Genomic DNA, 18280 nt, shown 5'->3' with positions numbered 1-18280 from the left:
CAGGCTCAAAAATAACCAGTGGGGAAAGTTACTTTAATTGTTTTTAAAAGCTCTCACATTCACAAAAGCCTGTGCTTAATTCCCTCACTGCTGTTACCAAAATGACCCAGTAGAGGGCAGCAGTGTTCCAAGGTTTAATAATCCCCACACTGCAGTACTGAAGTGAGAGGCTCTTACCATATTTAGTGGGAAAGATTTCCTCATCTGTGACCAGTTTCTGACAGGCGCTCATTACAAAGTCGACGTATTGAGGAGCAGTGCACTTGGTCTTCTTCCCCTTCTCGTCATACCAGTAGTACGTTCTGGAAAAACAAACACAAGTCACTTTATTGCAACACATCTCAACAGGATATAGTGACACTCCTACGAATCACCTTTATTAACCATCATGCAATTTCCAGAATGTTCACGATTGATAGTCAACACTTCCTTGATCTTAAAATAGATTTACACTCCTGTTTAAGACACGAAAACAATTTATTTCCTCCTCAACAATGAAAGGTCAATCTAAAAACACACTGATTAAAACTATGTAAGTGTGAACCTGTCAAGACGATAACGACCGACTCACACTTCAATACGAGAAAGACTGAACTTCATTATTATTGTTTAGGGTCATATTTATCATGGGAACTTTATTTTATTTTCATTTTTTGTGTACTATGATACAATTTGAGCTGTTAACGGTTGATTAAACAACTTTTATGAATAAGTATTAAGAAAATATTGGTGTTTTATTCATTTGTCACATTTGTTTACATATAAAAGAGGGTTTTATTGGAAGAGAATTGTGTTTTTTGGTAATTTGTTTCTATATTATCGTTAATTATCTATATTTTCTTCAGCAGTATAGTGTACTTCAAAATCTGCTGCCTTTACAAGTGCGTTAAATACTTAAATAAACCCCCAGAGCTCCAGTTTTCTTATGGACCAAATTCCAAACCCCAGCAGTTCAGTCTGAGTGGAGTGACCCATATCAGTGATTATCAAGCAGCACAGAATTTTACCGTTGCATAACTAATAATGCACTTCGAAAACAGGGTCAAGCAGGAAGTGGTGCTGCGCGTTCGTGTTTTAAACTGATTAAAAAGGCCCATGTTACGCTTATTAATGTGTGATCCATGTTGTAATGTTGTTTCCTGGTCAAAAACAGACCCGGAGTTGTGTTTTGTTTCATTATTTGTGCATGTTTAACAGACAAACGCTGCATTTTTAGGTAGAATTCTTGATATAGGAAGGGCTCCACTGTGTTTTTACGTTTTAAACTCAATACGTTTTCAGTCCTGGAATTGCCCGTCTCTTCTGAACTAAAATGAAAGTAGCAATTAACTCGAAAAGTACCGCTACATGACGTCACGAGGTTTGGAAATGCAGACAGACGTAATAAAAGAGTTACTCAAACGTGTGCGAATGAAACAAAATACAACACAACTCCAGGTCTGTTTTTGACGAGGAAAATGCATTATAACGTGGTTTAAATTTTTGTCAGAAGAGTAAATTCTGTGTCATGTGGGAGTTTTGGATGAAAAGGTGCATTCAGGTGTAGCGGAGGGTCACTGGGGTCCTGAGTGGAGGAGGAGGAGGTGAGTCCAGACGAGGCAAATCCTGAGGAATGTTAAATGTCCACAGAACTGACCGCAGCCCGGGACCAGACGCACAGCCCTATATTTAGGATTACAGCATTTTCAGATCTACACACTGAGAAAGATTTAGATTTTTTAAAATTGTTTCTTTTAAGGTGCATTCATTGTGAAATTTATCTGGTGGAGGATTTGTCAAATGCTTTTCTTCGTGGAGATGTTATTGCTTTGTTTGGAATGTTCCACAGTATTGGTATTAAACCTTTCTATCTCCATGGAGACCAAAGTTGCCAAGCTACAGGTCAGATCTGTGGAGAGGCAGCCACGCTCACAGTCAAAATGTCTGCTTTTCGAGGTATTTTTGAGCTATTAAACCAGCTGTAATTGAATAAATGTAAGGTACAGCTGTTTAATGTCATACTGTGGAACATTCCAGGCAGAGCAATGACGTATCCATAGAAACAACAAGGTGACGGACCCTCAACCAAAAAGTTACATGGTGCATCTTTAAGTGATCTTCAACTAAATATTCTAATTTATTCAAAGTTGCAGTTGTAGTAGTTGTAGTAGTTGTAGTAGTAGTTGTTGTAGTAGTAGTAGTAGTTGTTGTAGTAGTTGCTGTAGTAGTTGTTGTAGTTGCAGTTGTAGTAGTTGTAGTAGTAGTTGTTGTAGTTGTAGTAGTTGTAGTAGTAGTTGTTGTAGTTGTTGTAGTAGTAGTAGTAGTAGTTGTTGTAGTAGTTGTTGTAGTTGTAGTTGTAGTAGTAGTTGTAGTAGTAGTAGTAGTAGTTGTTGTAGTTGTTGTTGTAGTAGTTGTTGTTGTTGTAGTAGCTGCTGTTGTAGTTGTAGTTGCAGTTGTAGAAGTTGCAGTTGCAGTAGTTGTAGTTGCAGTTGTAGTAGTTGCAGTTGCAGTTGTAGTAGTTGCAGTTGCAGTAGTTGTAGTTGCAGTTGTAGTAGTTGCAGTAGTTGCAGTTGTAGTAGTAGTAGTTGTAGTTGCAGTTGTAGTAGTTGCAGTAGTTGCAGTTGTAGTAGTTGTAGTTGCAATTGTAGTAGTAGTTGCAGTTGCAGTTGTAGTAGTTGCAGTTGTAGTAGTAGTTGCAGTTGTAGTAGTTGTAGTTGTAGTTGCAGTAGTTGTAGTTGTAGTTGCAGTTGTAGTAGTTGTAGTTGCAGTTGTAGTAGTTGTAGTTGCAGTTGCAGTTGTAGTTGTTGTAGTAGTTGCAGTTGCAGTTGTAGTAGTAGTTGCAGTTGCAGTTGTAGTAGTTGTAGTTGCAGTTGTAGTAGTTGTTGTTGTAGTAGTTGCAGTTGTAGTTGTAGTAGTTGTTGTAGTTTGCAGTTGCAATTGTAGTAGTTGTAGTTGCAGTTGTAGTAGTTGTAGTAGTTGCAGTTGCAGTAGTTGCAGTTGTAGTAGTTGCAGTTGCAATTGTAGTTGTAGTTGCAGTTGTAGTAGTTGCAGTTGTAGTAGTTGTAGTTGCAGTTGCAGTTGTAGTAGTTGCAGTTGTAGTAGTTGTAGTTGTAGTAGTTGCAGTTGTAGTAGTTGCAGTTGTAGTAGTTGCAGTTGTAGTAGTAGTTGCAGTTGTAGTAGTTGCAGTTGCAGTTGTAGTAGTTGCAGTTGTAGTAGTAGTAGTTGTTGTACTTGCTGATTTATTATTATTATTATTATTATGTATTTATTTTTATTATTATTAAAATACTATAGAATAAGGATTATACTACAGACAGTGGAGCTGTTGTGCCGGTGGCTTGTGTAAAAACTCTGCACTGACCCGACGCCAGAATCACATGATAAAAACATTTATAACACATTTAAAATAGAAGTGCGAGATGTTTTCAGTATCTCTGCGGTTTCACAATTGTTAAACACTGTGAGTCTACACGATAATCTATAAAAGTCACTTCCTTAGTATGAAAATTCAGTTTGAAGATTTAGTTTTGTTGCAACATGAATCAGCGGCTGTCAGACCTGTTCAGTTACTTCTATAGTTTCCTCTAAAACCAATTCAGAGTTTACAGCTGGATCCAACAGAAAAGGAAAATTACAAAGCAGTAGATTAGGAAAGTTGAATCTGGTTGCAGTGAATTTTAAAAGGTGCATTGTGTAGGGGAGTGCAAAAATATTGAAGTATCGTAAATTGCATCGCCTAATGTGATGATACAGTATTGATATCGTGGGCTGCTGAATATTTTTTGGCATATTTTACGAAATTATTTTGTTACTCTGCTACAGTTTTGTTGCTTATTTAGACGAAGGAAACTCATTTATGCAACACATTTGACATTTTCACCGTTTTGATGAGTAAAATGGGCATGTTTCTTATAAAGTTTGCAGAAAGAAGTGGTGGAACAAAGATTTTTAGTGTCGCAGCCATGATTTACACATAATTTTTGATTGAATCGTATCGAATCGAATTGAAATATATCGTAAGGCAGGGGTCTTCAACTCCAACCAAGATGATTTCTGAATCACACATATTGTCCTGAATAAGTAAAATTTGACTGATTAAATGTCTATTATCATTGTACATGATTTTTTTTTATATATCTGACTAATAAATGGATAATGATTTATGTTTTATATGCATCTAACTAGGGGTGTGAAATAATATTGAAACATCGTAAATCATATCGCCCAATGTGATGATACAGTATCGATATTCTGGGCTGCTGTATCGATATATCGCAGAGAGCATTTTTTGGTTTATTTTACTAAATGATTTTGCCACAGAGCTACAGTTCTGTTGCTTGTTTAGACGAAGGAAACTTGTTTATGTAACACATTTGTCATTTTCACCATTCTGATGAGTAAAATGGGCGTGTTTCTTATAAAGTTTGCACAAGAAGTGGTGTAACAAAGATTTTTAGTGTCACAGCCATGATTTAGACATTATTTTTTATTGAACCGCATTGAATCAATTTGAAATATCGTACAGCAGGGGTCTCCAACTTACTATTACTATTGCACATGTATCATTTTGATACCTGACTAATAAATGGATAATAGTTTATGTTTTATAAGCATCTAACTGTACCTCATTTAAGGCTCACCGTGGCACTTTAATATACTCCATTTCTTGTGACCGTTAAAACTCGTAGCGTTATTTTTGGTATTTTCGTTTTGTGAAGGTAGCTCACCGAAGAAAAAAGGTTGGAGACTAGGGCTAAGTATCATTAAGAAGATGCCAATACGATACATACCTCGATACATAGGCCACAATACGATACATATCACGATACAGTGGACTTTCAGTTTGATACGCTATATTTCAAATCGATTTGATATGGTTTGATAAAAATAAAGACTAAATCATGGCTGTGATACTAAAAGTCTTTGTTAAACGACTTTTTGTGCAAAGTGAATATAAAACACAAACATTTTAATCATCAAAACAGTGAAAATATCAAATGTGTCACATAAAAGAGTTTCCTTTCTCTAAACAGGCAACAAAACTGTAGCTGTAACAACATAATTTAGTAAAATATACAAAAAAATGGCGATATATCGATACAGCAGCCCATGATACTGATACTGTATCATCACTTTAAACGATACGATATATCGATATGTCAATATTTTTGCACACCCCTATTGGAAAGCCCTGTCGTATGGAATCGTATCGAATCGTAAGCTCAATGTATCGAGGTATGTATCGTATCGGCAACTACTGAGTGATACCCAGCCCCAGCACTGTGTAACTTTTTGGTTGTTTCTAATGGATACGTCATTAAATGTTCCACAGTGTGACATTAAAACAGCCTTACCTTACATTTATTCAATTACAGGTGGTTTTATAGCTCAAAAATACTTAAAAAAACAGATGTTCTGACTGTGAGCGGGTTTGCCTCTCCACAGATCTGACCTGTAACTTGGTCTGGTCTTGATTCCATGAAGATAGAAAGGTTTAATGCCATACTGTGAAACTTTCCAGACAAAGAAATAAAGAAATAAGCAAACTTCATGAAGAAAAAAAGCATTTGACGGACCCTCCATGAGAAAAGTTACACAATGCACCTTTATTAAGCCAATCTGCACAACACATCTGATTTATTTGTGTGGTATGGATTGTTGAGAAGTGACTTAACAAAGCCCCGAGTGTATGAACAGTCAGTGAAAGCTCGTTACCGCACGCCAGTCCCACCCGCCCCAAACAAAATGGGCCTAAATGGAGACCAAATGGGTTCTTTCCCCTCCGAGCTCATGGAAAAATGTTCTTCCAAAAATAGTGCTGAGCCGAGCCATTGGGCGACTGTGGCTCCGTCAGCTCACCACAGACAGGGGCCAGGTGCCAGGAGCTGCCCACAGGAAGAGGTGGGGCACTGGGCACAGAACAGGCCTGCGCTGGGGCGTATGGAGCTCAAGTTTGGAGCCTTTAAAAGAGGAAAGCTACAAGGAAAAGTTTAAACTATAGAGAAGAAACGTCAGTGGTTGGGTTGTCGGAAAATGTTGCCCAGTTACTTATTGATACTAAAACGTGAATAAATATTACGCTATTTCTATGTTTTATATGTTTCCTCATCACAAACAGACCTTGAGTTGTGTTTTGTTTCATTTGTTTCATGTTTAACACACAAATCCTGCATTTTTAGGCTGAGTTCTTCTCTCAAACTGAAAAAAACTCCTCTCCACCTTGTGATGTCACGTGTTAATACAGGAAGTGCTCCAGTGTGTTTTTAAACTCCATACACCTTCACTAGAATCATTTGGATAATTTCAGCCCTGGAATCTCTACTCAACAAAAGGTAACTGTTAACTAGGGATGCAACGATATTCGATATTGTTCTCACGATTCGATAAACGCGTTCGGTCGATAAACGTGTCGATATGTCCCTGTTCGTCCATGTGCGCTGTGTTTTCATTTATTTTGGTCTGTAAGAGAAATCAGTGTCAATAGGAACCTACAGCAGAAAAAAAAAAAGAAATTATAAAGAATTTTTGCTTTCATGGTGTAAGGGTGAGTGACAGCACTGGGTGATCTTAAAAAAAAAAAAAAAAAGTATTTAAAGTGTGTGTGTGTGTGTGTGTGTGTATGGGTGTATGTATATGTATATATATATGTGTACAGTACAATACAAAAAAAGAAAAAAAAAGTTTTGGGTTACAGGCTTATATTTTGTATGCATAGTATGTCATTTATTTTGCTATATGTAAATATTTGTAACGTTCTGTGATCAATGTACATAAGCAACCAGATCATTTTTAAAACTACTTCATGAACAGGGGTGGGTTCATATAAGTTTTTCTTCTTCCCGCTCCTTTCCGAAAAATGTGCTTTTCTGTTGTTTACAAAGTGTATGTAGTATGTGTATGATTATTGTTTCTCTCTTGGCACAAACTCGAAATAAAAACTAATCAATCAATCAAAAATATTCTAACAATGGTGGATTTTATCTTTCAGTCACTTTTATTTTACATTGAGAAACCCAGGAATAACAAAGATATGAACTTTTAAATACTTCAGAATCACTTTTGACTTTACATCGGCTTTAATCAAATGCGCTCGTATACGCACATGCGACACGAATAGAGATATATGTGATCTATTTCTCAGACTCAGACAACCATATTGTTGCATCCCTACTGTTAACTTGAAAATCACCGCTTCATGACATCACAAGGTGCTTTTGGAGATGTAGATGGACAAATAATGAAGGATTACTCAAACATGGGTGAATGAAACAAAACACAATTCCATGTTTTTGAGGAGTACATACTGTATAGCATGACTTAAAGCTCACAAGAATCAATTTTGTGTTATATAGGACCTTTAAAAACCCATACTTTTGTTTCTGGGAGCCCTTTCCTTAAAATGAAAATAAAGTTTGAAGATTTTGTTTTGTTACGACATGAGTCACCAGCTGTCCAACCTGTTAAGTTACTTCTATAGCTTCCACTGGTGCCAGTTCAGTTTATGGCTTGGTTTTATTATGTTAGCGAGCAAGAAGCAAATTAAACCGTTTCATTTGTTCCATTAACAGATATTGAGCCAGTGTGGGTGGTGTAAAATAGACTTACAGCCTATGGGAAAATATATAAATGTAATTATGTAATGGAGAACTTGTACGCAGACTTTTCTATAAATCTGTTCAAACATAGGCCTGATACATAATACATGTTTTTTTTCCATAATCGATGCTTGGGATGGTACAAGATCTCGTGCCACAAGATCTCATGAGACAAAACTGCCACAAGATCATGCACACGAGAGAGAAATTATCACGTCAGACTTTTTCCGATGTGTTTATATTTAGATTGGACGAAAAAGGGTCATGTTTTGGTGAGTTACATCTCTTACAGTTCCAAAAAACACTGCTGGAATGGAAACAAAAATATGAAATTAAAAAAATGTGGTGGCCAAACTTCGAAACTGAATCCTGAAATTTATATATTAGGAATTATGTTAAAATCTCGATTTGTGTCGTTTTCGTGGACCCAATCTCGTATCTCGTCGCTTAAAAATTGTGCCTAGTCTCATCCCTAAACGATGCTGATACTAATTGTTTAAAGTCCAGAGAAACCAATCCCCTAAAAACTCTACTTTTGGCTCATAAGTAGGGCAGATTTTGGTTATTTTCACCAAATTATGTAATCCGAATTTAATACAAACTCTCCTTCTAAGACCCTTTTTAACCACAAACCTATAAGAGAGCTGCGTAGTCATGATTTGTGCAACTTTCTCTTCTTATTAAAGTGATAATATAAAGCTTTGTGTGTATTTTTTAAGCAACAAATTGACCAAAACAAAACGGGAAACGCTCCAGCTTGAAAGGCCTGTCAACATAGAAAGTTTAACTATATAGAACTTTTAGAAACGTCAATGGGCTGTCCAAAAATGAAGAGATATTGAGGATTTAAAACACTATCGTTCTGATTTCTGGATTTTTTTCAGTATCAAAATTTGTATAGACTGTCGAGCCTTTTCTTTAGAATCAAAACTTTGAAGACTTTGTTTTGTTGCAACATGAGCCAGCAACTCTCAATAATAAACCAATAAACCAGTTTGTCCAAAACAGAATAATGGGCCCGTGCTGGAGATTTAAAAGTGGATTCTGTAACTTTTTGGTTGGGGGTCCGTGATGGATATGTCATTGCTCTACCTGGAATGTTTAAGCAGATTTACCTTACATTTATTCAAGTACAGGTGGTTTCATAGCTCAAAAATATCCCAGAAAAACAGGAACTCTGACTGTGACAGGTTGTCTCTCCACAGATCTGACCTGTAACTTGATCTGGGTTGGGCTCCTTGAAGATAGAACGGTTTAATACCATACTGTGAAACATTCCAGACAAAGCAATATCATTTCCGTGTAGAAAAGCACTTGATGGACCCTCCACCAAAAGAGTTACACAATGCACCTTAAAGACCTTTTTTGTGTATCGTGGGTAGTTTTGTGTTTTAGTTTTAGTTTTTCCTCAAGTGAAGCAAAAAAGAGAGAGCCACTGTCTGTGTGAATGTTCATGTATGTTAGTCCGATACACAAAAAAGTCACAATAAAAAGGTCTAAAAATCGACAAATCGATGTATAAGTCTCGCTCTAGTTTCCTGCAGGTCGAGTTTTTCAGCTGAATGTTCCATGATTCAGCTCTTTCTGTTGGAGGTGTGAGAAGAGCTTGAGGCTGGAGCTGTGGACACGTGCCGCCACTGTTCGCCTCTTCAAAACGTCTCTTTTCAGTCAAAATGTCAGTTTGAGACACACCGTTTGTCAAGAGCCTCATTTTTGTTTGACTGCTCTTCCGCGCTCTAGGGCTGTTGTACTTAGCGTTGGACAGCAGGTTTTTCCAGTCCGGGGGTAACGGCGATTTACGTTCAAAAACAAAAGCCGCGGCAGGGTAAACGAGATAAGTACTTACGGTTAGTCCCGTCCCCCGCGGCTTCTACACAACAAGAAGGTTCTGTCGTATGATTATTGTTAAACTACTGCGAGGCCGTGTCCTGCTTTACGGCTCAAAGTAGCAATTACCACCTCTGGAGAAAACAGCAGCTGCTACATTCTTCCCTGAGCTCCTCACAAGTCTGGGGCAATAAAGCGGTAGTTAGAGAGACTAGAGGGGTAAATAGGGAGGTGTTATGGGGCAGTAAAAGGGGGGTAATAATAGGCTGAAAATAGATGCGTATATCTGACAAATAATCAATGCACCCGTATGTAAGAGGTTATTTTATATCCCCTATAGATTATTCTACTCTGCTCTTACAGATCTGTATAATCGTTTCTTTTTGCATGTACCTCTTTTGGTGAAATGTTCAGCAGTTACCGTGGTGACACAATGCAAACACTGACAAAAAAAGTTTTAAGATAGCCTGAAAAAAGTAAAGTAACTAAGGCCCCGTCCACACTAGTACGTATTTTACGTCGTTTTTGTTGTGGATGCAGTGTTCGTTCACACTAATCTGACTGAAAACGGCTCCTGACACGAACGATTTGGTGTCACCAGCTCCCACGAATTAGTACAGATCTGATCTGGCACCGTGTGGATGCCTGAAAATGCTGATACGCTGATGTAGGTCTATGGTAATTCACCGTCAAAACGCTAAGAGGCTAGAATATATGTCCATTCATATCAGTCTTTGCGTACGACCTGCAGACGTATAATCTCTGAGAAGTTTAACATGAACCATCTCCAACGCGACAGAAGCACAGAACAGACTCACCATCAGCAGAACACCCCTCTGTCACAGAAGGAACACTCATATTCCACTGAGTCTTGTCCTTTATTCTGACAGAAGCTGAACCACATCAGCGCACAAAAGCGAGCTGTTTTTGGAGTGCTCAGTTTATGCAAATGAGCCATGTGGTTTTAAGTTTTGTTTCTGTAAAATGTAAACAAACGTGCTCAAAGCTGTGTGGATAGGGAAGGCTTACAGACACAGTGACGACATGTCTGGACGCAAATCGTTTCCGATACGGTGATACGCGCATTCGTTTCAGTGTAAACGTAGTCTAAGTGCAAGTGTGTAAGTGTGTTTATGTTATCAACTGTTGTAGTTCCAACCAAATCCGTTCTTTCTGGTCAGATTGTGTTAAAATAAAGATCAGATTCAAGTCTAATTTGAGTAACAGAGCTTCAGACAGAGTAGTGCTTTCAATATTTTGTCCGAGCCTATATATGCAGGATTTGTGTGTTAATCATGGGTGAATGAAACAAAACACAACTCCAGGTACATTTTTGATGAGAAAACAACATTAAAACAGATGCGGAAAATGGTGTAATATTAGCCTTTTAAAAGATAATTCAGTTTTTTTATATAATTTTTTGACTTTATGTTACAGATATTGTTCCTGTGGCTTTCATCAGCAACAGTCCTGCATCCGGGCTCAGCTGTCTTTTACCTTTTGTTCTAGTGAAGGTGTATCTAGTTTAAACACAATGTGGAGCCCTTCCTGTATTACAACATGACATCACGAGGTGGAACAGCGTGTTTTCAGTTTGAGAGAAGAGCTCCGCCTACATTTACAGTGTGTGAAACATGTGTGAATGAAACAAAAACACAACTCCAGGTATGTTTGTGATGAGGAAACAACATTACAACATAGATTTTAAAAAACAAATATTGCATAACATGGGCCTTTTAAATGAGTATCTAATTTTAGTATAAATTTTTGACTTTATATTTTCCGGGAGTGGATTTCTGTTTTGTGTTTTCTGGTTGAGACTAGACCTCAGCCTTAATATAGTGACGGTGTATGGAGTTTAAAGCCAACGTGGAGCACTTCCTGTATTACAACATGACATCACGAGGTGGAACAGTGTTTTCAGGTTGAGACCAGAACTCCGCCTACATTTGCAGTGCGTGTTACAACTCCAGGTGTGTTTGTGATGAGGAAACAACATTATAACATAGATCAGAAAACAGAGTAACATAAGCCATTTAATAGAGTTTAAGTAGAGAACAGAAAAGATGATATTTTCTATTCAACACAGTGGCTTTAAGGATGATTCCTGTGGCCTACATCACCAACAAAATCATAAACTGGGACACCCCCGGTTTGTGGTGGTTGGTAATAATAAAATTGTGAAACGAGCGATTAAAGAAAACTGTTCTGCACTCAGTATAGTCATATTTTCTTTGTGTTTTGCTCATTTTTAAGCAGGTTCTCTGTTTTACTTAATGATAAATGATGTTTCTTTTTGTTGGCAGGTATGAGATTGGTCAAAAATAGGGACAACAGGGACATTTCTTTAAAAAAAACGAGGACAAATCACTGGTTTGCGGTGGTTGGTAATAATAAAATTGTGAAATGAGTGTGTTATTAAAGAAAATAGTTCTGCATTCGGCCCAATCATGACTAACATGTGAATAAAGTCCCATTTTCTTTGTGTTTTGGTCATTTTTAAGCAGGTTTTCTATAATTTACCTCAACAAATGATAAATTAAGCCTCTCTTTACTGTTGGCAGGGACCAGATTGGTCAAAAATAGGGACACTTGGGTAATTTCTTGTAAAAAACTGGGACAAATCACTGGTTTGTGGTGGTTGTAATAATAAAATTGTAAAATAATTGCAATGTATTTGTTTCATGTAACATGTGAATGTGTGTGGTCAAATCAGTGTAAATTTACAAAAATTAAAATTAAGTAAAATTGGTCAAAAATAGTGCATGCAAATAAATAATAAAATTGTAAAATAAGTGCGTAATTAAGGAAAATAGTTCTGCATTCAGCCCAATCATGAATAACATGTGAATATAGTCACATATTCATTGTGTTTTGGTAATTTTTAAACAGCTTGTCAGTAAGTTTACCTCAACAAATTACAATTTTTAAGACTCTTTAGTGTTGGCAGGGATCAAATCGGTCAAAAATAGGGACAACTGGGACATTTCTAGTAAAAAAAATTAACAAATCACTGGTTTGTGGAGGTAAGTAATAATAAAATTGCAAAATAAGTGGGTAATTAAGAAAAATAGTTCTGCACTTGGGTTATTCATGACCAACATGTGTCAGTATAGTCACATTTTCTTTCTGTTTTGGTCATTTTTAATCAGCTTTTCTGTAAGTTTACCTCAACAAATTACAATTTTTAAGCCTTTCTTTACTGTTGACAAGGCTGAAATTGGTCAAAAATAGGGACAACTGGACATTTCATGTATAAAATTGGGACAAATCAGTGGTTTGTGGTGGTTGGTAATAATAAAATTGTAAAATAAGTGTGTAATTAAGTAAAATAGTTCGGTACTTGGCCCATTCATGACAAACCTGTGTCAGTATAGTCACATTTTCTTTGTGTTTTGGTCGTTTTTAAGGAGGAAAATAGGGATGTTTCTTGTATAAAACTGGGACAATCACTGTTTTTTTTTTTTGGATAAATCTGCTGGGACAGGGGACATGGAGCTCCAAACTGGGACTGTCCCGGGTAAATAGGGACGTTTGGTCGCTCTACTAACAACGTCCTGTCTCTGTGTTTCGTCGGCTGATAAATTAACCATAAGAGAGACACTCAATTTGTGCTGAATTAAACAGAAGCAGGTGACCGAGTGTGACTTACGTGCTGCATGCCGTCATGGCTTGACAGGACTCCCCGGTGCAGAACTCGGAGATGGTGCTGTACTGAAGGTTGATAAGGTTGAAGAATGTCGTTGCTGTGGAGACAGAGACACACACATGAGTTATTTCAGTCAGTCAGTCGCAAAAAAACAAACCTGCGAAAGAACGACGAAAATAGAGGCAGAAGAATACGAGTGATCTATTTGCGTCATGTCACTCGGCGTAGTGAGGACACGCCTTCGACTGTTCAAGTCTGTGGATCTGTCATCGTTTTAAAAGGTGTCTGAAGACGAGCGTGACTGACTAACTGTGAAAAACTGTCCTGTGACTGTAGTTTTACGTGTGAGACTTTTTTTTTTAACGCACAAATCATTTCAATCCTGTTGTAGTTCCAACCAAGTCAAATTGTGTTAAAATAAAGCTCAGATCAAGTCTAATTTGAGTAACAAAGCTTCAGACAGAGTAGTGCCTCCAGTTAGCTTCACGCTTACAGGGAATATTGATGATCAGCAGCTGAATAAGTCTGTTTTTGCAACTTCCATTTATTTTTTTGTTTTATTTTTATGTATTTTTGTGAGCTAATGTGCCCATGTAATTTCCCCCAGTGAATCAATAATGAAAGCTTAATGCATTAACTTAAAGCTGCATTATGTAACTTTATGATTTGTGGTCCGTCACCTGCTTGTTTCTATGGAGATGTCTTCACTCTGTCTGAAATGTTCCGCAGTATGACATTAAACAGCTCTACCTTACATTTATTCAATTACAGGTGGTTTTATAGCTCTAAAATACCTAGAAAAACAGGCACTCTGATTGTGAGCGGTATCACCTCTCCACAGATCTGACCTGTAACTTGGTCTGGTTTGGTCTCCATGAAGAACGAAATGGATAGTTTAATGCCATACTGTGAAACATTCCAGGCAAAGCAATAACATCTCCACAGAGTAAAGCATTTGATGGACCCTCGACGAGACAAATGACACAATGGCCACATTTACATGAGGTTTTTGATTCTGAATTAATTGTTCTGAATTAAATAGTTCGGAATTAAAATATTCTCCTTCAAGTTTACATGGAAATAATAATTCCGAATTGAGGTTTAAATGGAAAAGATGTTAAATCGCCTTTATTTAGTTACGTCAACGTCTGGGGGTGGGGAAAGGTTCTGATTGGACAGGGACACAAACGTATTCACTTCAGCTGCTACCGGCTTTTTTGTCATCTCGGTTTGTCGTTACACCACAGACACAAACATGATCCAAACTTTGTTCACAGTTATTTCGATGATAACTAAAGCAGCAGCTGGAGAATTTTCTCATCACGCTTTACATCTGTCAGCTAAGGAGGAGGGAAGAGTGTTGGAGAAGGGAGGATGAAGACAAACTGAGTGTGAGGCTGCTCTACCTCAGCCCACTCCTGCATCCCACTCGCAAATCCAAAGAGCAGTGGATGAAAGTCCGAAGCGAGAACTGGTGGAGCCGAATTGCATCAGAAGTGCGACCCACCGAGCATGTACTGAATGACCGGAATTATTTTTAAGAGGAATAAAACATTTACATGATCGAGGAATAAATTAATCGGAAAAAAAATCTGAATAAACTACCCACTTACTTAGGAATTAAATTTAATTCTGAATAATCATTTTCATTAGGAGTGTTTACATGGTCTTTTTAAAGCAGAATTATTTTTTTATTCTGAATGAGATAATTTTTATTGTAAACGTGGGAAAAGCACTTTTAAATATTTAGCATTTGACACCCTTGGCACAAACAATAAGAGGACAAAAATAGTGTCCGAAGGTAATCAGAGGGTAAACGTGAAACTCTTCGTGCCATGTCGTTCTTTGTAGTGAGGACACACCTTCAGTATTCAACTCGTGCTTTTATCATCGTTTTAAAGAAGGGAGGAGGCTGCAGAGAGCTGCACAAACGGGTAAAACCACCAAGGCAAACAACTCAACTGACTGCCGTGTTTCTAAAAATGTTTCAAGCACTAAAGCCTGCACAGAATTTTTAATAGGTCTATTAAGTTATTTTTAGATCACTAATTAAAGGAGTAAAAGCAGGCATCTTAATAATCACAAGTATTTCTGCCTGACTGACCCTAAAAACGGACTCTTGTGAACTTTAAAATTTTTCTTCATTATTTGTCTCCAAAACCAGAATGAAAAAACTGATAACGATTCACTTTTTCAGTTTTCGATTTTGTGTTTAAATGAATAATGGAAAAAAAGGATAACAGCTGTTTCCCGTTTCTGTGACTTAAAGTGAGATGCCGGACTGAACCAGGACTGAATCAGGACTAAACCATTTTCAGTCCTGGCTTGGTCCTGGTGTGTTCTCAGTCCTGGTCTGGTCCCGGTGTGGTCCCTGTGTCAGTCCCGGTCTGTTCCCAGTCTGTTCCCAGTCTGTTCCCAGTCTGGACCTGGTCTCAGTCCCCGTCTCAGTCCCCGTCTCAGTCCCCGTCTCAGTCCCCGTCTCAGTCCCCGTCTCAGTCCCCATCTCAGTCCCCATCTCAGTCCCCGTCTCAGTCACAGTCTGGTCCCGGTCTCAGTCACAGTCTGGTCCCGGTCTCAGTCACAGTCTGGTCCCGGTCTGGTCCCGGTCTAGTCCCGGTCTTGTCCGGTCTGGTCCCGGTCTCGATCCCGATCTCAGTCCCGGTCCAGGTCTCAGTCCTAGTCTGGTCCCAGTCTGGTCCCAGGTCTCAGTCCCCGTCTCAGTCCTAGTATGGTCCTGGTCTAGTGTCTGGTCCCGGTCTCAGTCCCAGTCTCAGTCCTAGTATGGTCCTGCTCTAGTCCCGGACCTGGTTTAGTCCTGGTTCAGTCATCTCCAAAGCTCAAAACGCTCTGTCCCACGTTATGATGTCATGAAGCGGTAGTTTTACTTTTACTTTTTAGTTCAGTAGAGATTGGGAATTCCAGGGCTGAAACGATCCAAATGATTCTAGTGAAGCTGTGCGGAGCTTAAAAACACAGTGGAGCACTTCCCATATCACCACATGACATCACAAGGTGGAACGAAGTGTTTTCTGTTTGAGAGAGAAACCTAAATATGCGGTTTTGGTGTTTAATGTGTGAATTAAACAAAACGAAACACAACTCCAGGTCTGTCTGCGATGAGGAAACATTAAAACTTTAAATTGCGTTAATGAGAAATTGTTTCCTTATTGTAAATCAAAACCGCATTTCTTTAGATTTAATCACGAACTATTAGTTGTGGAATTAACATTTACATTTAATAAGAGGCGGTTACAAGTTGGCAGAAGCTCCGCGTTACATAAGTCCTGTTTTATAATGACGTGTTCGGACTTGCCCGAGTTCCAGAACAGAAAAGGGCAGAGGAGTTATGATTTAATGATTTTCCCCCCCGATCTCGGCGCAGGCTCCACTGGATACGGCGCTAAAACAAACCCGGAGAGAGACACATTAAAGTTCCCAAACCACAGCGAGTTTACACAACGCCAGAAATTATGCCCTGACGGCGATTATAAATTTTCGAAGCTCGAGTTTGGGTAACAGAGCGGAGCTGGCAGAGGGAGATAATGTTTAAAGTTACGCCGTGAAATGTTGATGGGAACAGGTCTGGATTCTGTTAGTGAACTCTTTTTAGCGTCAATAAACTCCTGGAGAGGTTTTGTGCCAGCAGCATACCGAACTATTACATGAACAGTGCTTAGGTACGAGCTGTTATGGAAAGTTTGGTTTGGTGTTTTGCCTTTTTAAGTCCAGGTTCAAAACATACTCGATCTATTCAGACGGGCTTTTAAACACTCAGTAATGTAGTGACACTCCGGACTTTTGTTTTAATAAATTGTTTTGAATGTTTTTAATACTGTGTTGATTTTATTGTGAATGCTTTTATACCGTGTTTAGTTTAATTGGAATGTTGTTAATGTGAATGTTTTTATACAGAGTTGATTTTAAAGTGAATGTTTTTATACCGAGTTGATTTTAATGCCAATGTTTTTATACCGAGTTGATTTTAATGCGAATGTTTTTATACCGAGTTGATTTTAATGCGAATGTTTTTATACCGAGTTGATTTTAATGCGAATGTTTTTATACCGAGTTGATTTTAATGCAAATGTTTTTATACCGAGTTGATTTTAATGTGAATGTTTTTTATACCGATTTATTTATTGTGAATCTTTTTATATTGTGTTGATTTTAATGTGAATGTTTTTATACCGAGTTGATTTTAATGTGAATGTTTTTATACCGAGTTGATTTTAATGCGAATGTTTTTATACCGAGTTGATTTTAATGCGAATGTTTTTATACCGAGTTGATTTTAATGCGAATGTTTTTATACCGAGTTGATTTTAATGCAAATGTTTTTATACCGAGTTGATTTTAATGTGAATGTTTTTTATACCGTATTTATTTTATTGTGAATGTTTTTATATTGTGTTGATTTTAATTTGAATGTTTTCATATTGTGCTGATTTTAACGTGAATGTTTTTTATAGAGTTGATTTTAATGTTAATGTTTTTTATATCACGTTGATTTTAATGTGATTGTTTTTATATAACGATGATTTTAATGTGAATGTTTTTATACCGAGTTGATTTTAATGCGAATGTTTTTATACCGAGTTGATTTTAATGTGAATGTTTTTATACCGAGTTGATTTTAATGTGAATGTTTTTTATACCGTATTTATTTTATTGTGAATGTTTTTATATTGTGTTGATTTTAATTTGAATGTTTTCATATTGTGCTGATTTTAACGTGAATGTTTTTATAGAGTTGATTTTAATGTTAATGTTTTTATATCACGTTGATTTTAATGTGATTGTTTTTATACTGAGTTGATTTTAATGTGATTGTTTTTATACTGAGTTGATTTTAATGTGAGTGTTTTTATATCGTGCTGATTTTAATGTGAATGTTTTTATACCATGTTGATTTTAATTTGATGTTTTTATATCGTGTTTATTTTATTATAAGGCACTTTGGTCACCTGTGAATGTTGTAAAGGGCTTCATATAAATAAAGACTGATTAATTGAACACTAACAGCTTTTAGTTTAATGTTACAATCCTATAAGGGCAACAATAGCTCAGATGGTTGAGGTTGTCCAAAGGTTGGCAGGTTCGAATCCTGCTCTTGAAGTAAACATCATCCATTGGTAGTTATAAAATGTTTAAATTTTTAAGTTTTGTAAATATAATGAATGAAAAAATGCACAAATGTGATGTTTGGTACACATACTTTGTAATTTGCTAT

At 37.3% G+C, this 18280-nt stretch overlaps 1 protein-coding gene across 5 annotated transcripts in view; it reads right to left on the bottom strand.

Annotated features, from left to right (window-relative positions):
• The window catches only part of mob2a (MOB kinase activator 2a), a 145088-nt gene that overhangs the window by 1579 nt on the left and 125229 nt on the right, over positions 1-18280 (bottom strand). For all 5 annotated transcript variants that reach the window (XM_055155806.1, XM_055155804.1, XM_055155802.1 and 2 more), the window contains exons 3-4: positions 13054-13147; positions 178-302 (exon numbers count right to left, since the gene is read on the bottom strand). In XM_055155806.1, the coding sequence (XP_055011781.1) occupies positions 178-302; positions 13054-13147 (219 nt within the window). The remainder of the gene's footprint in view (positions 1-177; positions 303-13053; positions 13148-18280) is intronic.

The sequence above is a fragment of the Boleophthalmus pectinirostris genome, unplaced genomic scaffold, assembly GCF_026225935.1.
Source record: "Boleophthalmus pectinirostris isolate CB_2022bp ecotype Guang Dong unplaced genomic scaffold, ASM2622593v1 HiC_scaffold_2, whole genome shotgun sequence".
NCBI classification, from domain to species: Eukaryota; Metazoa; Chordata; class Actinopteri; order Gobiiformes; family Gobiidae; genus Boleophthalmus; species Boleophthalmus pectinirostris.
The sequence above is the reverse complement of the archived record's forward strand: the minus strand, read 5'-3'. Positions and strand labels throughout refer to the sequence as shown.